Source organism: Eschscholzia californica, unplaced genomic scaffold (assembly GCF_041429995.1).
Source record: "Eschscholzia californica isolate CP2 unplaced genomic scaffold, dmEscCali1.0.p SCAF_1, whole genome shotgun sequence".
Taxonomy (NCBI): domain Eukaryota; kingdom Viridiplantae; phylum Streptophyta; class Magnoliopsida; order Ranunculales; family Papaveraceae; genus Eschscholzia; species Eschscholzia californica.
The window spans coordinates 28243428-28267521 of NW_028238198.1; the positions used below are offsets into that span (position 1 = coordinate 28243428).

At 35.9% G+C, this 24094-nt stretch overlaps 3 protein-coding genes and 1 long non-coding RNA gene across 5 annotated transcripts; 3 read left to right on the forward strand and 1 right to left on the reverse strand.

The window, feature by feature from the left end:
- Window positions 1-292: 292 nt before the first annotated feature.
- Window positions 293-3632, forward strand: LOC147565761 (L10-interacting MYB domain-containing protein-like). Its single transcript, XM_086652253.1, has 3 exons — window positions 293-533; window positions 2492-2847; window positions 2936-3632. The coding sequence occupies exons 2-3, from the start codon at window positions 2587-2589 to the stop codon at window positions 3491-3493; spliced, it is 819 nt and encodes a 272-aa protein (XP_086508379.1). The 5' UTR covers window positions 293-533; window positions 2492-2586; the 3' UTR covers window positions 3494-3632.
- A 2563-nt stretch (window positions 3633-6195) lies between these two features.
- Window positions 6196-8102, forward strand: LOC147565762 (uncharacterized). Its single transcript, XM_086652252.1, has one exon. The coding sequence runs from the start codon at window positions 6768-6770 to the stop codon at window positions 7953-7955; it is 1188 nt and encodes a 395-aa protein (XP_086508378.1). The 5' UTR covers window positions 6196-6767; the 3' UTR covers window positions 7956-8102.
- A 459-nt stretch (window positions 8103-8561) lies between these two features.
- Window positions 8562-11345, reverse strand: LOC147565763 (Adenine nucleotide alpha hydrolases-like superfamily protein). Its single transcript, XM_086652255.1, has 5 exons — window positions 10887-11345; window positions 10660-10763; window positions 10464-10582; window positions 9096-9182; window positions 8562-8919 (listed from the first exon to the last, which is right to left on the reverse strand). The coding sequence occupies exons 1-4, from the start codon at window positions 11161-11163 to the stop codon at window positions 9104-9106; spliced, it is 579 nt and encodes a 192-aa protein (XP_086508381.1). The 5' UTR covers window positions 11164-11345; the 3' UTR covers window positions 8562-8919; window positions 9096-9103.
- Window positions 11346-13908: 2563 nt separating this feature from the next.
- Window positions 13909-14563, forward strand: LOC147565764 (uncharacterized). 2 transcript variants are annotated; one of them, XR_015237365.1, is made up of 3 exons: window positions 13909-14168; window positions 14314-14377; window positions 14514-14563. It is a non-coding gene; the product is annotated as an uncharacterized LOC147565764 (long non-coding RNA). The 2 variants fall into 2 exon arrangements; XR_015237364.1 differs by having other exon boundaries at window positions 14342-14377.
- Window positions 14564-24094: the final 9531 nt, after the last annotated feature.

Genomic DNA, 24094 nt, shown 5'->3' on the forward strand with positions numbered 1-24094 from the left:
ATCGAAGATCAACATGAAGAATATCTCTTATCTATAACAATAAAGAAATAGATATTCTTCTACTTCTCAAATTCAACAAAAATACCTGATTCCGAACCTAAACCGTATAATCATTGATATATTTGCGGACTTCAAACTTGATTCAAACTTCAGAGTTCAGACAGGAAGGAGTACGTAACTTAGAGGTCGTTTGGCAACACAAAAATAAGTTACTTTTTGACTTATTTAAGTAAAAAAGTAGAAAAGTTAATTTGGTAGTAAAATAATATCGACTTTTTTTAAGTCGAAAATTAGCTTTTTTCTGAAGTTAATTTTTTTAACTTCTGACTTCAAGTTGAAGTCATTTTTTGGAGACGGAGCGACCGAATTCGCGCGCACGGGAGAGGGAAAGTTCTGTTTTTGGAGGGAACAAAAAAAATTCACCCCAATTTATTTGTTAAAACCCTAGGTTAGTTTTTAGCAGATTTCCTCTCCTCTTCTTCTTCATTACTTCAATCATCACCAAATCTTCAAAAGATTGCAAGTTATTGCAGGTAAGTCTCTCTCCATTTTTCATTTTCTCTCTCTAAATCAAGTTCTGAAACTTATATTGTTTTCATTGTTAGATCTATCTCTTACTTTCCCTCTTTATATGAAGTTGTGAAAAATAATCTATTTATTTGTTAGAAATATTGAATCTGAAATCTTTTCCCTATTTTTGTTGTTGAGATTTTACTTATCATAATTGTTGTAGAGATTTTTCTTTTTGATGTTGTTCTTGAATCTAAAATTACTACTTATGTTGATGATGTTGGATTAAGAGATAAATTACTATGTCTTTTGTTTCTAGTTCAATTGTTTGCTCTTCTTGCAAGGTTTCAAAAAAAATTAAAACAAATGATGGTTGTAATTCTGTATATGTGAAAGAAGGTTGTAGTAGTAGTTTAGGAAAGAGAGTAGTAGTAGTATTAGCAAACATGGTAGTACTAATAGTTGTAGGAAACAGGTGGTAGTGGGAAAGAGGGTGGGTAAGAGGGTATTGGTAGTACTAGTAGTAGAAAGAGGAAAGAGGAGTTGTAGTAGTACAAAGAGGATAGAGGAAAGAGGAGTTGTAGTATTAGTAGTAGTGGTAAGTAGTAGTAGTAGTAGTAGCAGTTGTTAGGAAAGAAGAAAGAGGAGTTGTAGTAGTAGTAGTAGTAGTTGTTGTTGTTGTTAGGAAAGAGGAAAGAGGAGTACTAGTAGTAGTAGTAGCAGAGGGTATTAGTAGTAGTAGAGGGTATTAGTAGTAGTAGTAGTAGCAAGAACAGTAGCTGTAGCATAGGAAAGAAAGGGTAGGACAAGGGGGTAAAGAGGAAAGATGAGTAGTTGTTAGCAAAGAGGAGTTGTAGTAGTAGTAAGAAGTTGTAGTAGTAGTAGGAAGTTGTAGTAGTAGTAGTAGGAAAGAGGAGTTGTAGTAGTAGGAGTTGTAGTAGGAGTTGTAGTAGTAGTAGTAGTAGTGGCAAGTAGTAGTAGTAGTAGTAGTAGTAGTGGCAAGTAGTAGTAGTAGTAGTAGTAGTAGTAGTAGTAGTAGTAGTAGTAGTAGTATTAGTAGTTGTAGTAGTATTAGTCGAAAGAGGAAAGAGGAAATAGGAAATAGTAGTAGTAGTAGTGCTAAGTAGTAGTAGAGGAAAGAGTAGTAGTAGTAGTGGTAAGTAGTAGTAGTAATAGTCGTTAGGAAAGGAAAGAGGAGTAGTAGTTGTAGTAGTAGTAGTTGTTGTTAGGAAGTAGTAGTAGTAGTAGTAGTAGAAAAAGGAAAGAGTAGCAGCAGCATAGGAAAGAAAGGGTAGGACAAGGGGGTAAAGAGGAAGGAGGAGTATTTGTTAGGAAAGAGGAGTTATAGTAGTAGTAGGAAGTTGTAGTAGTAGTAGGAAAGAGGAGTTGTAGTAGTAGTAGTAGTAGTAGTTGTAGTAGTAGTAGTAGTAGTAGTAGTAGTAGGAAAAAGGAGTTGTAGTAGTACGAAAGAGGAGTTGTATTAGTAGTAGTAGTAGTTAGGAAAGAGGAGTTGAAAGAGGAGTTGTAGTAGTAGTAGTAGTAGTAGGAAGTTGTAGTAATTGTTAGGAAAGAGGAGTTGCAGTAGTAGTAGGAGAAACGGCAGCAGTAACAGTAGGAAACAGGGTAGCAGCGAGAAAAAAGGGCAGTAGCAATTGTTAGTAGTGGTGCAGCAGCAGTAGATTATTCTTTTTCCCCTCATTCTTTTGGTTAGTAAAGCAGCAGCAGTAGATTATTCTTTTCCCCTCATTCTTTTGGTAGTACTTTGGTATTGGTAGATGTACTACTAGTCGTATTAGTGATAGTAGTAGGAAAGAGGGCAGCAGCAGCAGATTATTCTTTTTCCCCTCATTCTTTTGATAGTACTTTGGTATTGGTAGATGTACTACTAGTGGTATTAGTGATGGTAATGAAGATTACTTAAATGATTTTTTCTTTTTTTCATTTCATATTCATAAAAACTAATTTTGTCGATTTACTTTAGATGGCTTCCAACCATCATACGTTACCTCCTTATGAATCGGCAATTGCAATGGTGCCTCTTGGTCTCAGTTTAACGAGACGTATTTTATCGATCTGATGGCCGATAAAGTAACTGCTAATGGTGAAAATAGAGTGATAGGAACATTCTCAAAGAACGAATGGTCGGACATTATGAAGAAGTATTACCAAAGGTTTGGACTGAAGCACGATAAAAAGGCATTTAAAAATAAGATGAGTAGTTTGAAGGAAAGATACAAAGACCATAAGAAACTTGTTGACGGAAATACTGGATTGGGTTGGGATCCGGTATTGTGTACCGTCAGTGCAACAAATGAATGGTGGGACAACTATGTTAAGGTAAATTTAATTTTTCATAGACTATAACCGTATCTTTATCATAAAGTATCATATAAATCATTTGAAACCACTTTTTTTTATATAACAGACGCATCCACGGGCGGGTAGATTTCGGAGACATGGTTGTCCTGAGTATAGCAAGCTAGCTATTGTATTTGGAGATACTGTCGCAGATGGGCGTCTCAGAGGATCACATCATAGAGATTTTGACTCTTCTGATGATGAAATCAACCCAACTCGGCATCGATCTCGTAGTCCTAATGGTAGTAATGAAAGAGATCAAGGCAGTCCAAATGAACATATAAGAAATGAGACAGTAGAAGAAAACATTGATTTAGTCCAACCCCCTTCTCATGCTAATAATGGTGTAGCTCGACGAGGAAGAAGAGACAATAGAGTGTCCGAAGTAAATGAAACATTAAAAATATTAGCTGAGACATCTAAAAGTAGAATTGAAGAAAGAAACAAATTCACGATGACAAAGTGTATTGAAATATTAGATGCCATGGGAGAAATGATCCACAATGATACATATATTAACGCTTTAAAAGTACTGAAAGAGAAGGAATGGCGAGAGGCTTTTATCCGCATGCCAGACCACCGGAGGATGGCTTGGATCAATTCTATTGAAAACAGACACATTTAGATGCATTTTTATTATTATATGTATTTCTTTACGTATTATGACATTTATGTTTGGTTTCGAAATTAGATGTTTGTTTCTTTTAATATTTTTGTTATGTTTCAAATACGATGTTTTATTTAAATATTCTTCTGGAAAGTAATTTTTGTTGTTTCATAACATTGTAATTTTATTGGTTTACAGGTTTGAAGTTTTTGAAATGAGTTCAGATAGTGAAACAAGTACTGATAGAGAAGACCATATTAATGACTTATTAACAATACATTTTCTCGAACAGTATAATTTTAGGTACTTACTGAGACAACCATATAGGAATGACTCGCTCACTGGAAGACAGTGTGTTTATAATGTACTAAATGGGCATGTCGATCGGTGTCCAGATATGTTTCGTTTGAAGGCATATGTATTGTATGACTTGTGTGATGCACTTAAAGACCGTGGACTCTTAAGAGATACTCGATATATCAGTGTTGAAGAGCAATTGTGTATATTTTTATACACGATTGGACATAATGAATGTAACCGAAATGTTGCAGATAGGTTTCAACACTCACAAGAAACGATATCTCGTCACTTTAAAAATGTGCTTAAAGCTATTTGTAAATTTTTCAAGCATGTCATCGTTCCTCCTGACTTCCAGACTGTGCACCCTTACATTAAGAGCAAAGGAGACAAATATTGGCCTTGGTTTCAGGTAATATTATTATAAGACTTTATATGTAACTTTATGAGTTTTTATTATTTTAACTATGTAACTTGATTAATTTCCAGAATTGCGTTGGTGCAATCGATGGGACACACGTGAGTGCTTCTGTACCAGCCGGTAAAGCACAAATACCTTACAGTGGAAGAAAAACTTTACCTACTCAAAATGTCATGTGTGCATGCGATTTCGACATGTGTTTTTACGTTCGTTGTTGCTGGGTGGGAAGGCACAACAAATGATTCAAGGGTGTTCACGGAGACAATTACTGATGAACAAATGAAGTTTCCCCATCCTCCAGAAGGTAATTTTATTTATCACTAACTACTTTTTACTATATAATTTGTATTTTTAATTTTTAACTTTTAATTTATTAACAGGGAAATACTACTTGGTTGACTCGGGTTATTCTAACGTAAACGGTTTTTTAGCGCCTTACAAGGGAGAGAGATATCATCTTAACGATTACAGAGGAAGTAGTAGAGCGCCGCGTTCTGGTAGAGAGCAGTTCAACTATGCGCATTCATTATTGCGCAATGTGATTGAAAGATGTTTTGGAGTATTGAAAGCTCGATTCCCAATTTTAAAGATGATGCCACGGTTTAGTCTCCGAAAGCAGAGGAACATCGTAATAGCAGCGTGTGCACTACATAATTTTATAAGAAAGCATGCGTTGAACGACGATATGTTCAGGATTTATGAAAGTGAGAACTTTATTGTTTCTGAAGAAAGTGGGGAAAACGAAGCTCAAAATTCGAGGCCTTTCGGAGCAACTCAAGAAGCGCGGAGAGAAATGTGTGTTACTAGAGATATGATACGTCACAATATGGCTGCACATTATCGATTACCTTTATAGAAAGAACTATATTTACATGGTTTTAAATGTTTATAATTTGAAAGTGAATTATATATCGAGTAACTAAATTTTTTATTGTTCTCTGCAAAAAGAGTTGGTTGTTCCGCATTTATTTATTTATTAAATATTTCTTTTTTTTTTTTATAGAAAAAACATGTGTCACTACTTTATTATTTACAATTATGTTTCGTTTTCATTGTTTATAAAAAATTGACTTATATATATATTAGGAGTGAGAATTATGTCTCATTATAATCTGAATTTATTTTATGTAAAATAAACGATGATAAGAAGAATAAAGTAAATTGTGAGAAAATTACGCCAAAAATATAAAAGTTGTTGCCAAACTGACTTTTTGACTTTTTGACTTATAAGTAAGTGTTTTGCCAAACTAACTTTTGACTTTTTTAAAGTAAAATAACTTCTACTACAAGTTAAAGTACTTTTACTTTTTGTTGCCAAACGACCTCTTAGGTAGCCAAATTTAAGTTATTGATTCTCCTACATGAGATTTCACTTTCAACAAAAAGGTTATCCAAATTTATAGACCACAAGAGAACTCATAGATTACAAACTTTCAGAAACCTTACCATGTTTCACATATAAAAAACAATAGATTCTACAGTAGTTAAAGAACTAACCATGGACATTGGTTCATCATCCCACACCAAAAAAGATCCATTTTATTCGATGAAGGGTTAGTTTTTTGTTGGCCAATATAAAGATCAACAGATATCCTTGATTGTTTACTCTCAAACTGTTTCTTAGATCTACTGTAAACGACGGATTTGTTCCGCACTTTCTGGATACCATTTCAATCACAAGTTTCCTCCTTCCAGATCCATATGCGTCTTGTATTAGTTGAGATCGTTTCTAAGATTCAGACTAAGAGCAGATCGAAACCCTAGTTTCTTTGATTTCAACAAAAATGAGTCACACATGAGTCACATGAGAAATACTTATTAAGATAATAATTGCTGTCCTAGAATCAAATTGCTTCTTAGTTTTGGACCTGAAACCAATTGAAATTTATAGGTAGATCTTTAGGTAATTAGATCCCCATTTTTGTACCTAAACTTAAAAAATGTAAATCAAAAGAGGCAGATTAGATGGAAAGCGAATATGCCGTGTCCGATTAATAAGTGAGGGAGTATCCATTTTTGTACCTTCTTCTTAAGATGATATTGCCGTGTCCGCTCATTCGTCTCTCTCTCTCCTACCGCCCAACTAATGAACTCCAAAAATGTAAAAACTACCAATCCCGTACGTGTCCCCGCCGTGTCCCCCATTTTCTCTTACCCTCCATAAATTCCATCTCTCTCTCTCTAAACCAATACAACCCTTTTCCTCTTTCTCTCTTTCTCTCACGTTATTCCCGTGTCCTTCATGGTTGTTCAACCTTTATTCAGTCGATTTTGATGAACTTTTTTATGATGAAACGTTAAATTCATACAGATCTCTCTGGATATAGGTAAAAACAACAATGGAGGTTCAGAGAATTAAACAGTTAATGCTTCTCTGGTCAAGAATACGAACTACCCGTGTTGCTCTAGTGGGTGGAAACCACACATCTTCCAGATTTTGCACTCGCTAAGATTTTGCCCTAATTTTCCCCCAATTTTCTCTATATCTCTGTGATTTCGTTTTTCGACTATTAAAGTCTTCTAATTTATCACTTCTTCTTTCTGATATCTCTGAGACAGAATTTGAAAGAAATAATGGAATTGATGACTCGTGGTGGGTTTCGAGTTAAGAATCAAAGCAGGATTCAGAACCTGCAAGGAGAAGGATCAGGTTGTATGTTTGTGATTAAGATCCCTCATTCTAGGGTTTTCAGGGTTTTGTCTCGATCCCTTTTTCTGGCATTGGTTATTGTCACATTGCCTTGTCTTCGATTGATCATTTTGAATTCCGCGAAAAATGTTTATAAAATTGATTCAGATCCCATAAATGGCCAAAGTTTGCCATTGATCTTCAAGGATCTAATGAACGAGGGGATTCTGAAATCGGGCGATAAAGGTATGATCTTTGGATCCCAATCGCCTTCTACGTTTGAATTCAATGATGGGTTGGATTTGATTTCAGAATCTGACATTGAAAGCCAAAATTCAATCCAAGATGACACATTTGATTTTGTCTTGGTTTCTAAGTTTAGTATTGTTACATTCATTGATAGAACTCTGAAAACAGGGGGAATTGCTATTATTCAGCTTAGTGACAATCCGTCGAACAATTTCGATATCCCCTTGAATTACAAAATCAAATATTTTCGACGTTTTGAATGCACCATTTTAGCTCTGAGGAAAATAGGTGAAGGTGATTCAATTCGGAAATCTCCAACAAAAAGGCGTCTTTTTGGATTTGATTCCATAGCTAAAGAAGATGCATTGAAAGGACTAGAAGATGTTCTTCTTGAACCACCAAGAGATGGGTCAATGAATTTTAACAAGTATATGAAAAGAACCAAGTTTCTACCGGAATTAATGTCCGATTCACTCGATGGATACCCACGGCTTGTGTTTATCGACGTGGGTTCTTCTGAGAGCAGTTTATGGTTTAAGAAGAATTACCCGACGAGGAATAGGGATTTCGAGATGTATAAGATAGAAATGATGAGTGAGAAAGTTCCGGGCAAGGAAGAAACGAGAAGAGCGCTTGGAATGTCGGAATGGTTGATGAAGAATGTTAGGGAAGAAGAGTTTGTTGTGATGAAAGCAGAAGCAGAAGTGGTGGAAGAGATGTTAAAGAATAGAAGTATCTATTTAGTGGATGAATTGTTCTTAGAGTGCAGTAATCAATGGCAGAATGTGAAGAAGAAGAAGAGCAGAAGAGCTTATTGGGAATGCTTAGCTTTGTATGGAAGGTTGAGAGATGAAGGAATTGCTGTGCATCAATGGTGGAGCTGATTGAGATTTTTAAAAGATCCATTGTTAGTAGGAGGAAAAAGCTAGAGCTAGAAATGCAATACCATTTTGGTTTTAACTCCTATCTTGATTGTTGTTTGTTTTCCTTTTCATTTGTGTAATAATTATGGTGTTCTTATTTGTATTGTATATCTCCCTCTATCTGCCATGGAAGTTCGGAGTTCATTGTGAACTCTGTTATCGGGTGCTACCCATCAACCAGTTTGGACGTCCGTCCAATTGGACTTGGCGAACATGTCTGGAGTACTACCCGTCATCGGACTTGGGTGTCCGCTCAATCGGACTTGGGTGTCCGCTCAATCGGACTTGGTGAACATGTCTGGAGTACTACCAATCGGAGTACTACCAATCATAGGACTTGGGTGTCCCCCCATCGGACTTGAGTGAACATGTCCTAGGGCTTTCAGCCTTTTCTCCTATAGTAAATGTCATTAAAAAGAACAATTTTTTTAATGACATGGGCTTTCAGCCTTTTCTCCCACCCCTAACCCAAAGACAATTTTTTGATATGCCACAGATATATAGTAAATGTCATTAAAAAGAACAGAGAAATTTCGCAGAGAAATTTGGCGGAGAAACAATAAACAATTAAATAGAACATAAATGCTTTATTAACCACAGAGCGGTCCTTAACAAATAAAGGGTACGGATGAAAGCTTAGGAAGTATCTGAGTACGATGTTTACAACGATAAACAATTGAATAGGGATACATTACAAATCAAAGCACACAACATTTACATGATTTTGAAGATACAAATCGAGAGAAGAACATATAAATCTACACTGTAAGAACGAGGATACATATTCATAGGAGCAGTTCTTAATATCCACGTACATAGTTCGCTCAAAGAGAAAGAAGCTATCGGTTTAGTGATAAATAACCACACTAATCAAGAGTGGAAACAATTGATGTTGCTGCAGAGGCTCACACGTCCAAGAAACATTCTGTTATTAAAACATGAACTCATAAGCATAGAATCATATCGAAAAACAGATTTTATCGAACAAGGGATGAGCTTATATTAATGGAAAATGTGATTCATGAAAACTCTTGCTCCAAAAGAACTATAAGAGATGCGGATGATTTAATAGAAATGGTCAGAAGTGTGTAGAATACATACTTATAGTTTCAAGAAGAATTCTTGACTACAACGACGGGGCATTGTGCATTATGAGTGAGGTAGTTGCTAACACTCCCTAGAAACATCCTGTTATCATAAAACACAAATAGTTATTGTCATCAAGTAAGAAATCAAGTAGAGCTTCCGACATGTTTTACTTCTGACTTAAGTTTTCAGATTATAAGAAAAAAAAGTTGTTTTCTCACAATGCTATGATGGCTGATTAGCAGGCAAGACTCAAGATACCAGTGCCATTCTTCATAATAAGAAAGAAACAACAAAACCCAATTGTTGCTGATTTCCGGCAAAACATCTAACATAAGCAATTCTACACTAGATTAATTATTTTTAATAATATACACGAGAGCAAAGGTAAAAACAAAAGGGACAGAAAGAAATGGATACAATATGAGCGACGGGACTAATTTTGCGAAAAGGCTAGTGAGACATCGGTTGCAGAAAGTAACTAAAATTATTTATGAAGAACAACATAATGGTCATATAGATAATGACACTAAATTCTAGTGATGAACTATCCAATTAACTCAATTCAACGCTTAAATAAGCGATTGAAGCTTACGCCTTGAAGATCGTTGTCTCAATGCTAAGTAGTCACTCTATTCCATGGCGCGAATGCCTCGGCCTCTGTATTGCATTTTTGAATTATTGTTTTACTTGTTTTTCCATATTAACTTGTTGGTACTTAATGTTTTAGTAAACAATTCAAAGCTTGAGGTGAGGCGGTCACCTAATGTCTCGAAGCGTACGTACTTAAACTTGAGAATAAAATGTGTGTGATTAAAGTCAACTGTCAGTTTGAGTTATAGTACGGTAGTAAAGTAGAAAACTATGTTATGTTTTTATAATAATTGAGGTCATTTTCCTTACAAAAATATAGTCTACGCCTTTTACGCATCGAGGCGTACGCGTCGAGGCGCCGCCCCGCCTTGTGAGAGTAAACCACCTTGAGGCGTAAAAACCAATTTTAACATATTGTTGGCATGCTCATTGTATCTTACATCATAAAGTCATTATATTGAAAGCATTAAACTAAATCAAGGACTTTTAAGGCACGGAAAATATCATATAGGCTTTAACCGTTAGCGACACCTCCAAATTGGTGTCGAAACCCACGTAAAGGCCTCCAATTGTTTCTTGAAAGGAGTCATATATATGTTTGTCCTATCGATTCTTTTAGGGTTTAAGAAGCGAATTCTAAGAACTAATTCAATACAGTCAACAATGAGAAAAACAGTAGACCAATATCCATCTTTATATAGTCAATTGATAAAGTGAAGCAAAATTGATAACTTCAATAATAAACTAGTTGAGTACCGAAATTGAGATCGAAAAATTGGATCAAATTACCTTTTAATAGGTCCAATAGATCGACAACCCATAACAAGTAGATCTACTTTCTGATCATCAACAACTTCACAGATCACATCCTTGGGATCACCAACTATTACTTGTGTTTTAACCTTCACCTAATAATTATAAAATCTAACCCTAATCAAAATCAAACAAATTTCAACCTAAATTACCAAATTGAACTGAAAATTACCTTCTTTTCGGAGCAAATCTGCAAAGCGTGAGTCATGATTGCTTCAGAGATCCGTCGTTGATGTGCTTCAATGGCTTTAGCAAAAGCAGGAACTTCAACATCGTCTTCAATCAAAACAAGAAAAAGGAGGAAATTTATTAGTGAAATTGAGGGGAAAAGTAGTGGGTATGAAGTAAAATTCGCAGAAGAGAGATGATCATGAAGTTATTAGTTTCAAATTATTATACCAGGTCCACCGAAAGGGATTACGCCGGGATTAAGGCCGGACGCGATTGATGGTGGTGATTGAACATGGAGGATCAAGAAATGACCTTCTTGTTCATCATCATCTTCTTCTTGTAATTGTTGTTGTTGTTGTTCAACGGAGGAAGAGTTAATGGATATGGGTAATTGAAGTTGAGGGGAATGAAGTTTGAGATTATCAAGTGCCCAATTCAAGGCTTTCATGCTTTCTTCACTTCCATCTACTGCTACTAGTACACATTTTAGGGTTCCTCCAGTCATTTCTGATCACTAAATTCAAATTCTTAACAGAGATCAGATTTCTCACTCCTAGATCTCTCTCTAGAAATTGGAGGTGTTATAGATCAATTATCAATCAGTGCTAGCAACTTGGAGAGCTGACATATTAGAAAGGCAGCTGCTTCAGGGCATCTAAAAATTTCTCATCATAAATCAAGGTAGCCAATATAAGTACAATCAAATATCTTATATAGATAAATGAAAAATTAGAAATCTTACATGAGTGAGCAATAGTCGGTTTTTTCGATTTTGGTTCGAACCGAAACCGGACCAATAAGTGGCGGTTTGATTAAGTCTAGTCGAGCATTCGGCCGACCGACATAATTCGGTTCGGTTTGGTTCGACTTGGTTGAGTTCGATTGATCGGTTTAACCGAACACGATTTAGAGAAAATGGTAAACTAATGATATTCATTTCATTGCATATGCCGAAAATAAAAATAAGAGTCCATCGTACACTTTCACCATTAAATATACTGAAAATAAATATTAAAAATTCATTGTATTTTTCCACCATTACAAACAAAAAAGAAGTAGAAGTGCGAATACGATACCTATATTTTTAAGTTACTAACTAAAAACTTTACAATCAAGTTGAATAGGTTGTGTCGACGAAGCCGCCAACAACAACTATGAAGGAGGACAGACAGTAGACGTGAAAGACTTGATTATGGTTTTCCTAATTTTTTTTTCCTTTTTAATTCTACACTTTCTAACTTTACAAAATTATCATAAACTTTACAAAATTATTATTTCATTTTTTTCTTAGAGTTCGATTGCTTCGGTTTGGGCGTTTTCTAAAAACCCAAGCTGAGGTCAAACCAAATCAATTTGGGTTGTTCGATATTTCAGTCGAACTGAGTCAAACGGTGATCGGTTCAGTTAAAAAACAATCGGTACGGTTCAACTTGATTTGGTTTGGCCAGTTGGTTTGATTTTTGTTCACCACATTAATTATTATTTTAATATTTAAGGTCTTATAACTTTGCCCCCTACGAATAAGAGAAGAAAAAAGAAAGGGTCGGGGCGGGTTGGGTGCCTCCCATTAGGCACCCAGTCCATACTTGGTGCTTACAAACACCTGACGCGAATAGCGATTCTGTAAGGTGCCTATAGCCTCTCCCAAGTTCTTAGATGTCTCAAACCCGTCGGATTTTTGGAATTGTTAAAGACATATACTGAAAGTATTAAAAGCACATCTGAAAGTAAATTTATTTACGTGGAGAAAGGAAAGGGGGGCTCTTTATAAATGACACATTTTTTAATCTATCGCGTCGATTTTTCGGACGAGAAGTTATATAGGCAGAGAGTTTTTGGATAAGTCTATAGAAGTTCAGAAATTTTTTCATAGGTTTGTGCCTCTCGTAGCACTTCCTGTGCTGTGGGGATTGCCCCGATTTGTTATTCTAATCCAACACGGATTAGGCCCAGTTCGAGTGCTCTTTTACTATCCTCTCTGTGGGGGCGCTAAAAGTGAGGGTGCACAAATGATAATTTCCTGGAGCCCCTATAGACTTTCTCAATTTTTTTTTTACCAGGCTCAGATAAGACTTGGCCGTTTGATTTGGACCAACTCAGGCGTTAAAACTCGACATAAGAAAGAGAAAGTTGCATCTTCAACTCCATCTTTTTTACTTAAAAAAAAAACTCCATCTTTTTCACTATCAACCACGCCCCTAATCACAAACCTTGGAAAATGCTAGATAACCCACCATATTCAACCCACTTTGTTGACAAGTACAACAGGACTGCACTTTAAAAAAAATTAAAAACTTAGATAAAATTCGGGTTGTTTATTTTGTGGTCCAACTATACTTGTTAACAAAGTGGGGTTGAATTTGTTGGGTTACCTAGCATTTGGCAAAGCTTTGTGTACAGAGCGTTTACTTTGCAGTATCATTCCTAAATGAAAGTTTCAAAGATGTTTTTCGTTCTTTTTCAGATCGTCTTTCGTTTAAAAGCACCTCTTAAATTCTGAAAAATTGTTTTCTCTTAAAAGAGGTACTCCTAATTTCTTTTTTGCCTCAAAATCGGTAGACCCAGCCAATTTAGTTATAAATCAACTCAAGTCCATCAATTCACAACATTATACTGGATACAACTCAAATTCTATACTCTAAGGGCTACAAAATTCACCTTAAATCCACCGGATTTGGAATGTCTCTAAACAAAGAAACCAGATTTAGGGTGCTTTTAGCAAGAGTGGGAGGTGGTTTAAGACTAGCCATTGGGTGCCTATAATTTCTTAAAAAGAATTTGTCCGTCAAGAAGGGCTGGAAAGCCCAGCGAACTTTGTCCATCCTAGGGATGTCAACGGCGCGGGTTTGGGACGGTTCATCCCCTTCTCAACTCCGTCCCGTTAGCAAACGGGTTTTCCATTACCGTCCCAATAATTAATCAGGGCGGATATTCAATTACCATACCCGCCCCAATTAAAAATTGGTAAACCATTACCGCCCCACCCCGTTTAATCTATATAACAAAACACAATGTTTTGTGCTAACTGGGACAAACCAAGAGACAAATCCGGCCATTCGTTGCGTTTGATCTTAAATCTTGTCCATTTGATCGCTTACCTACCTCTAAAAAACAAAATTCGTTTACCCACCCAAAATGCGTTTGATCTTACTCACATTTGCACACGTATCAAACGAACCCTAAATCTCCACCGTCCAATTTCACATTAACACCCGTTATTATTAATTTATCATTAATACCCGTTATTAATTCTTCAGTTTTGTTCTCTAATTTCTCCAGCCCATAACTTTCTCCCTAAATGCTTCGTTAGGAAAATAATGAAATCGTCCCTTCCTCTCTAGAACGGATGATATCCAATTTGTAACCGAAATTGCACTTGCTCTCTCATTAATTCGTCCAAAAGTGAAGAAATTACTCCTATTTGTTGATTAATTTTCCTTTACCCTCTAACTATTATTATTTTTGGTTTTTTGGCTCTTCAAATGTTCTAGGTTTGTGGATTTGCATCAGGTATTCCTTCTTACTCTCTTTATCAGATTGGTTGCTTTATGATTTGATTTGCTTGCTCATTCATGGTATTAGGGGTTTTTTTTTTTTAAGTTTTTGTTAATGGTTTTGAGCTTTGAGTTTTTGTCAATTTGTATCTTGACTATAGTGGTTTATTTGATGGATCCGTGATATAGGAAACCGCAACTACAGAATCTGGGTGATTAATTAAGGTAAGCCATCATCAAGCTCTTGATTTGTGAAAGTATGGGATCTTGAAGATTTTAGATTTTCAACACTTTACTTTCAAGCTTGCTACTATTCTTCTTCTTTTACATATCTGTTTAGTCTTCCCTTCATTGATTGCAGATATCTTTATTCGACTTATATCTCTTACCTCTTAGGTTTCCAACTCAAAGGTACAATTCTTTTTTTTTAGTCTACATTTCAATGTTTATTACTTAGAGTATTTTTTCTTGGTTTAAGAACTTTAATATTTGCTTAGAAAGTGTTTCTTCTTGGTTTTCTCTTGCTTCGAAAGTGTTTCTTCTTGGTTTTCTCTTGCTGAGGAAGTGTTTGATAGGGTTAATTCCGTTTTGGCCCCCGATTTGTGACCAACTCGCCGTTTTGGCCCCAATAAGTGTCCGGCAGTTCGTTTTGGCCCCAAAAAATTCCTAAATGGCCCCAATTTTTTTTCAACCTCCCAATTCTACCCCCATGGCAATTATGTAATTATTTTTTTTCTTTTTCTTTGTCCACCTCATCTAACAATTAACACATCATCTCTGTCCACCTCACCTTCTTCTCCGGCGAAAGGTTGCCGGCCGGAATAAAAAATTCCGGCCGACCACCTTTACCAAAAAAAAAAAAACTTCCTTTCTCTCTCCTCTTCTTCCATTCTCTCTCCTTCCTTTCTCCCCCCTTCTTCTTCCTTTCTCTCTCTCCTCCTTCCTTTCTCTCTCTCCTTCTTCCTTTCTCTCCCTCCTTCCTTTCTCTCTCTAACACCTCCGGCGAAGGGGTTCCCTTCGCCGGAGGTCTTCAACAGACCTTGAAGGTCTGTTGAATCGGATCTTCAACAGACCTTCGAAGGTCTGTTGAGATCTTATCTTCAACAGACCTTCGAAGGTCTGTTGGAGTAAACCTCCGGCGACTCCTTCGCCGGAGGTAGAGAGAGAAAGGAGAGAAGAAGAGAGAGAAAGGAGAGAGAAGAGAGAGAAAGGAGAGAGAAGAGAGAGAAAGGAGAGAAGAATAGAGAGAAAGGAAGAAGAAGAGAGATAAATTTTTTTTTTTTTTAAGTTAATGGTGGCCGGCCGGAATTGTTACTCCGGCCGGCAACCATTCGCCGGAGAAGAAGAAGGTGAGGTGGAGAGGAGGTGGTGTGATGGAGGAGAGATAAGGTGAAGCGGAGGAGAAAGAATAAGGTGATGTGGCTTTTATGCCTTTAATCTGTTTTTATAGAAATAATTCCGTTTTGGCCCCCAAGGTTAATTTCGTCAAAATTTAACCCTTTGGGGCCAAATCGAACTGCCGGACACTTATTGGGGCCAAAACGGCGAGTTGGTCACAAATCGGGGGCCAAAACGGAATTAACCCTGTTTGATAAAATGTCAAGGTGAAATTGAAATGCTTCCGTCTTGTTTAGAAAGTGTAATGTGATTCAGTTTCGAATTTTCCTTCGTTTGGGTGTGAGTTACCGTTTTAGAGATCCGAAGTGCAGTCCTACTACTTTGTGTTTTACGAAGTGTTGAGATACTGCGATTTGTTTAATGGTAAAAAGCAACTAATGTACTTAGTACATGTGCCACGGGAGAGATATGTTTTTATATCTCCCATTAAAAATCCTTCTTTATTGTAATTGTAATACATATATGATAAGATGCATAAGTAGTTAAGGAACACTTGTGTTTTCTGCGGAATTCCTAATAACAATGGATATATGCAACGACTTCGTAGATAAGATTCCCCTTTCCTTAAAACAGTAAAAGACACCCCCTTCAGTCAAGTAGTACATCACTAGAAAAATTAGCTTATGGATCCAAATAGGATGAAATAAGAGTACATCGGAGTAGTTCGACCGTGTGACATTGGGCTACTTATCATGAAGGAAAACAGTTCCTGAGTACCAAAATAATGTACAATATCTCTTAGTTCAGACCCCAAACAGAAAAAAGACATTGTGACATTGTTAGTATGGTTTTCAAATGACAATTGAAATAATATCTTTGGTAGTGTATCTATTCAGATATTTGTGTTTAGTCATGATAGTTGGAAGTTAATTGGACCTAATAGTAGGCAGTGATGTAAATTTTCATATTTCTGAAACTGTAAATTTTTGTTGTTAAGATTATAATAGGGATTTTGGAAAATTACAACTTAAAGCAATATATGTTGCTTGAGGGAGAATCGGAGAATTACTCGGTTCAATCATCTGAACCTTCATGGAGACTTCGCATAAAGTGTGTCTTTTCTTTTTTGCTTCAACTTGTAAAATATACGAGTATTTCAATTTTTAAACCGATTTTTTTAGTCCAATTTTTGCTCTCTTTCTTTCTCCGCTCGTGATTATATTTATGATTTATGTTTATTTGTTTCTGAGAGCTATGAAGCAAAGAAAAGCAACTGCCAAATCTGTTCCGGCTAATACTATTCATATTTAATCAAATTTCTGTTCTAAGATACAGTTTGCTACTTGTTTATGTCCATTTTCATTTCTTCCGAGTTATGGTACCTAAATCCCTTTAGTTGATTTGTTTTTGGTTCTTAAACTTTTTATAAATCCTAATACTAGGAGAACATAAACTTTTTATAAAAAAGTTCTAAAGTAAAATATGTCTTTCCCCACTTAAAGATATTTAAGGGTCATTTCTTACCTAAACCAAATATTATAAAGGTCTGATTTCATATACATCCATACAACCATTTTTTTCAAGTAAAATGTCACTGTTTTACTATATTTTACAATGTTGTTAGTGAGGTTCATCTTTATGCCCCTACATATTCTAACTCAGACCTATGTATATGCATTTGGTATTGTGTTGTGTAATTACAGATATATATCAGAAAAATTTGGGAGAGACATTTGGGCGACATTTTAGTGCTATATTGCTTATCGTAGAGAAATTGTATGAATGTGTACTCATTAATACTTAGAAGAAAAAATTCCACACCTGCAAAAATTTTACCTTGACTAAATTTGAAATGCGGAGACTGTAATTAAAGAGAATGCACCATTTTTATTTATTTTTCTTATGTTAGTCTCATGCACTTGTGGTATTTGTTTGACACTATTATCTATCAATACTTCTTTTTGTTAAAAGATTATCTATCAATACTTGCGTGTCTATAATTCTTAATGTTGGTGATCAATAAATTAAAAATGGACAGAAACAAAGAATTATATGAAATAATTTCAAATTTAGAATTTGAAAGTAGCGCACAGACTTCATAATGTACTTTCTCTCAGGCGAAGTCACGGACAATACCTAGCTAAAAGAAAATTGTGCTAAGCCAATTTTGTAACAGAAGAGTCACCACTTAGAACACTCAAGTTCAATAAGAATGCCCGTGCCATAGGCACGGGTTATACCTAGTATAACATAAGTCGGGTCGGGTTCAAACAAAATATTTTGTGTTTTTGATGAGCCTAAAAGGTTACCCTAAATAGGTCTACACCCGCAAGTGCACGGGTGTCAAGTTGTAATAAATTCCGGTAAGACCGGTTCGTTCCTCAGAGACTAAGTGAAACCTATTCTAAGACTTGGAAGTAAGACGGTTTTTGTTTTTGAAAATTTGTTTTGGCAATAAAATATTTAAATAAAATAATAGAAATGAAAATGAACTCAAATGGGGAGAGGATTCTAGGGTTTAGGATTCCACCACATAAAATCACTTTTAGAAACAAATATTCAAAATGGTTAATTCTTTTTTTTATAACTCAGAATTTCGGATAATGAACTATCCTAATTCCGGGAGATGTTTTCGTTAAAACCGAATAAAACATAACAATGTAATCATTTTATTTTAAATAAATAAATCTCTAAACTACTATTTATCAATTAATAAGTATGAACCGTCAAATGATTTAACATAAGCACGATGCATCAAATCGAAAAGTATAAATAGTGAAAAGAAAATCTATTTATCAAACTAAAACGAATTAAACTATGAAGCATTAATCAAGAGTTAATCAATAAAAATTGTATCTCTAAAAGATCAAAAATGGGTTTCATCGTAAAACCCTAGATGAGAGATTTAGCTATTCATGATCAACGAGATTAAAATTAATAGAAGGATAAGAGAGAAAATGAAAGAAGATAACTAAACTTTTTCTTGCTCGGAACTGTTTTCCCTTTGTAAACCAAACAGTCTCCTAGGGAAAATTATTTTCCTACAAAGTGGGAAACTTATTTTCCAGCAATTGTTGCAACCAAACGCGGTCTTCTTCTTCCTCAGAAAATTCCTCTTTCTGTCTCTCTTCTCTGTTTTATTTCAATCAAAATAACTAACACAAGCAAATTGAAAGATGAAGACTTTATTAGATGAAGAATTAGAAATAATCTTCTCTCTCTCTACAAAAAATGCTCACTGTTCTCTTTCTCTCTCTCTCTCTCTGTCAGGGCCGGCCCTGAGGGGCAAGCGAGCAAAGCCTCGCTTCGGGCCCCCAGGGCCAAAGGGCCTCACGAAAGGTAAAAAATTAAGAATCAAAGGGGCCCCGATTTTTTGTATCTTTATACAAACAATGATCAAACTTGACAAGAAATTAACATCAGCTCAATTGGTAGAAATCATTTGAAGCAGTCCAAACAACCCATGTTCGATCTCAAGCATAAGCAATTTTTTTCTTATTAATTTTTCTTTTCTACTTTAGTTGATTTCTACCACCACCACAACTACTAAACCTCCAAATTGTACCTCCATTACTTCACCCACGGTTATTAAACCTCTACCACCATCTCCCACCATTAAACTGTAGATTTAGAAAAAAATTACTTCGGTTGACACTTCTACTACCACAACGATTACTAAACCTCCACTACCACCACCACAATCACTAAACCTCTACCATTGTAGCTCCACTACCACCACCATCACAACCACGACTACTACCATTACTAAACTCCAACACCACAACTACCACCATTATAAAACCTCCAAGGCCACAATCACAATCAAATCACAATCAACACTATCCCCTTAAACACAAAAAAAGAAGGTTGAAACTTATTGATTTTTTTGTTGGAGAATCATTATCTAATATATATTTTTTCGGTTTAAAAAAATACGAGTAACTCATGCCGATTTACGAGTAACTCAACCAAATCATTCAATTCAGAGTGCAAATTAATTGTGAACACAAGTTTCATGTTTAAATCTCACATTATGTGCAAAGAAAACACAAAAAGTTCTGATGTACAAATTTTTTTCTTGTGAAACGCGTATAGGCCCCATTTTTAAAACTCGCTTCGGGCCTCCAAAATCTCAGGACCGGCCCTGCTCTCTGTTTTCGTAATTCCTCTCTGTCACTAAAAGAAATACAATAGGAGAATAAGATAGATAATGGTCTCTCTCTCTCTCTCTGATTTATTTCTTGTTTATGTTGAGCTGAAGAGAGGACCCCCAAAGATGAGATACCTCTATACTCTTTGTTTCTCTTCTTTTATAGTCGACCGCCAAAAGTAGTCAGTTCCCTCTCCTTATCCCCACTCTCTCTCCAATCTTCTTCATATAAGAGAAGATGATATTACACCATAAACAACTCAAGATTTCTTTCTAAAACCTTCTCATTATTTCTCTTTGAACAGACGGAATTTAATCCCTCACTGGAATCCAATCAAAGGAGATAAATCTCTTATCTCTTTAATGTCAAATTGATAATGAGAGAAAGAGAATGGTTCAAATAATATCCACTTACCTTCTCTGTAAATTCAGAAACCTCTTTCTTCATATATCAAATACTCAAAGAGAATATCCATTAAGTAATCTTGAAAGAAACCAATTAGTTGCTTTCCTTTTCTATCGAAATCTCCAGTACCATCTCCATCATCCTCCTTCCATCTTGATAAAAATCTTCAATCTTCAAAGAATTTCCAGGAGTTTCTCTCTCTAAAAGATTTTAATAACTTTCTATCTCCATCTCTACTGTTGAGACTTATAGTAGGTTTTTGAATGGTGATGTGGGATTTGGCAATATAATAACCGACCAGTCCTAAAATGAGAAAAATTCCCAGAAATATGGGAGGGCACTAATCAACACGTGATTTGCTGGCAGTCGGGTTACTATGGTGTATCACGGGTCAGCGAACTAAAGTGACAACGCCGTTAGATGGATCTGTTTGTGCGCGTGTTGTAGCCAAACTCGTTAGATCATAACTGGAGCACCGTAGTAATGTTATCGCAGGACACAGAATCAATTCTGAAGAGAATCCCGAAATTCATCCCTCTCGTGCCCACCAGTGTACCGAAAACATATCCTTCGCCGTCTGGTTGGTCGCCACGTGTCAACTAGCTGACTTGGTCAAATGATTTTGGCTCCAACTTTGACTTGGACTATCTCCCTGATCCGGACTCCGATTCCACTTCCGCTTTCGCCGATAGATTCGTATTGGACTCTACTTTCACATGAGCACTAATATTTACCAGAATACCCTTTTCATTTAAATGACCAAAATGCCCCTCAAGTATGTCTTTATCACGATGTTTTTGCATCGAACTCCGTAAATGAGACCTGAGAAAGGAAATCAAACAAATCATCAGAGTAACCGCTCGAACCGGACTAACTAACCCGAGTTAAGAGATTCAAATGAGACATTTTCATGTCTCATCAGTTTTGTTTCACAAAAGTTATTTTAGTTTGAAGTAACATAACAATCGTTAACAAAATTTTATAAGACTTTGAGTTTATCAATCATAAACACTACAACTACTTAAATGATATAAAACATAACATAGTTAAATTGATAATATAAGATTAAAGTTTTAGAAACATAACCTTAAATAAAACATATATTTAATATATATCGTACTAATCGGTTCGGGGCGGAGTTTACTATCTAATACCAAACCCGCCCCGAACCCGATTACTTGTTTTAACTTCATACCAAACCCGAACCGTTTAATAAACGGGTCGGTAAAACCCCGTTCCATTATGGGCGGGTTTGAGAATAAAACCGCCGGTTCGGATCAAATTGCCACCCCTAGTCCACCCGGGTAAAATGCTGGTATGGGCCTCTCTAAATGGACCAGGGCCGGACCGATAAACAACACTACTAAATGAGAAAGCCTGATGGGTGGGCCTAATGTTTAAAGGCATCCCGCAATCTCATCCCACCTCCCAGAGCAAAATGGCTAAGAATATTATTGGTTATAGGCGCCGCCAAAGAGGTTATAAACAAGTTCGGTTCCCTCTACAATGAAACAATACAGGAGTTGGCCCTAAGACTGCCGTCTCCTCCCCTAATGGATACAATATATATTGTACGGTAAGTAATTAATTTTGTATACCAAATTTTGTGTTAATTTCTTTCTAATGAAATTAGAAACTCTCTCTTCATAGGTAATAATTTATTTTTTGCGATTTACTTCTTTTATTTTGTACATTAATAAAATGTATAAAAATAGAGTATCTACCTATCTCCCTAAATCAGTGAACAAAGAAGAACTCAATAGTTATTTTTCATTATTGAAATTTATACTGTTAGTTATCACTGACTATCGACTAATGGAAATCAAGTGCGAGTCCAATTCCAATTATATTAGTTCTCTTGGGGTGGCGGCTATAGTTGTTCTGTTTGTTACAATGATATATTTCTTAGTTATTTTGATTAAACTCCACAAATATTAGTAGGAATATTTAGTATTCATTATGACTTAGTGATTTTAATGTAGTCAGTTAATTACCTTTATCTCCGTTTGATTTTTTATTATTTAGATGATGAGATATAAATAAAGAGTTTAAGTATTTATATTTTATGTTCTTGTCTTTTTCTTTTGAACAATTTTATATTCTTCTCAAATAACTCTAGTTACTCTCTCTCTCTCTCCCCGACTCTTATTGCTATTGAAAATTGTTAGAATAGGCAACAAAAAAGTAGACCTACTCCGACATCAAGAGAGAGAAACAAAATTGACTCGAAAATGGAGACGGTTGATTTCGTGTAGATCTGATGTAGACTTTGACTTGAAACATTTTTATGACATTACTCATTGCTATTTATATGTAAAAATACATACATTGATACACAAACTGAAAACAATTTATGAAAGTTGCACATCCATAATTAGGGATGAAAATCGGTCCAAACAGAAAAGAGGTAACTTAGACTTGTCTGCTCGTGGGTTCCGGGTCAAATCCCACCACATGGAACATACACTATGTATGTTCTGGCGTCTGGTTAATGGCCACCCAGAATTTCTTTTTTCTTTGTTTTTTTGAGAAGGTAAAATAGACTCACTAAAGAGAAGAACAAAAACACAACCATGGTGGAAACCAAGATGGTCCCTCAAGTCGCAATAACAACAAAAAAATCATAAATTAATAAGACAAGGTAATAAGTAGTAAATTAGAGCACATTCATGATGGGAAAGATTGAAGAATGGGTGGGAATAAAATTTAGGGTTTAGTGGTGGAAGTTGTACGTAGTAGTTCTAGTTGAAGGAAGAGGTGGAGTGGGAAAGGGAAGAGAGATGGGATTAAGGAAGGAATTGATGTTGGAAGTGTAAACCCTGAAGGCAAGAGGCAAGGTGAGTTGTGTGGAGTGGGGCTAGTCGGAAAAGTTGGCCATGTAGCTGCAGGCAGGGGAGGCAATGTAGGGGTGTTGTCAATGGCTTTCATTTCGCTAGAAAAGCAGGATGGGCGGTTGGAGAATGACTTTCCCTGGCTGAGGCACTCCTCGATGAGCAGTGGCGAGGCCAGAATATTTACTATATCGGGGCACTCTTTTCTTTAAAGAACCAAGAATCAATGCGAATATCACAAAAAGAATAACCACATCCGTTGTTTACTAACACTTGACTCTCTTAATTCATTAGATAATAACTATACTGTAAATAGTATCAAATCATCTGTCCACTCGTCTTCTATTTGATTGTTAAATTTTATCTCGACATTAGAAAAAAACTCATTGTTATATAAATTGTAATAAATAAAGTTTAATCTATGTGTCGATAATAAATATAAAAGAGATACACTTCCTCTCACATATTTCGTTGTAAGAATCCTAATACCTTTGGATTCGATAGATTCGCCGTTAATTGTGTATCTTTTATATGACCTTCTAATTGATCCATAAGTACCTCCGGGTAATATCAAAATTTTATAAGAAAACCACATAAAATATTAGAATAATGATACTCATTGATAGTTGCTTTATTTATCCAAACAGATAATGTTTTTTGCTTTTTTCTTGAAGATTAGTAAGAAATGACATACTCCAGCTTACATGAACTCAGAACTTACATGAATTCTAGCTTACATGAACTCTAACTTGCCATGTGGATGTGGGATCATCGCAGAGTGTCACTGAGTTACTACTAAGTAAAGCACACAAAATCGAGTAAATCGAACGCAAATAAACAATGAAGAATAATAAGTGATAGGGAGAAAGTTGGTTGGTGTCCAAAAAATGCTAAGAGATAGACACCCTCATATATGCTTTGCTATTTTGGCTTAGCAACTTTGCTTCTCCCCATAGAAATGCTTTTTGTGCATGTATGTTTTACAGAGTAGTTAGAGGGGACAGAATGTGTTCCACCTTGGGGTGTGGGGGCATGTGCCCCCATAGGCCCCAAGGTGGCATCGCCCCTGTCGATGAGTGAATTGGTTTGCCGGCAAAGAAGGCAAATTTTTACTTACACTTGGCAGTGGTGGTGGATGTGTGAGTGTCCGGATGGTCGGAAGTGGTGGCGATGCTGTGAGTGTCAGGGTGATCAGAAGAGTTGGCAGTGGTGGTGGT

Bases quoted from the DNA above. Each gene is read 5' to 3' on its own strand.
- LOC147565761 (XM_086652253.1), top strand. From the start codon at position 2,587: ATGGCCGATAAAGTAACTGCTAATGGTGAAAATAGAGTGATAGGAACA. The intron at 2,848-2,935 runs GTAAATTTAATT...TTTATATAACAG, and splicing joins GGTGGGACAACTATGTTAAG to ACGCATCCACGGGCGGGTAG.
- LOC147565762 (XM_086652252.1), top strand. From the start codon at position 6,768: ATGGAATTGATGACTCGTGGTGGGTTTCGAGTTAAGAATCAAAGCAGG.
- LOC147565763 (XM_086652255.1), bottom strand. From the start codon at position 11,163: ATGACTGGAGGAACCCTAAAATGTGTACTAGTAGCAGTAGATGGAAGT. The intron at 10,583-10,659 runs GTAATTTTCAGT...TATAATTATTAG, and splicing joins AGATTTGCTCCGAAAAGAAG to GTGAAGGTTAAAACACAAGT. The intron at 9,183-10,463 runs GTAATTTGATCC...TTATGATAACAG, and splicing joins TCTATTGGACCTATTAAAAG to GATGTTTCTAGGGAGTGTTA.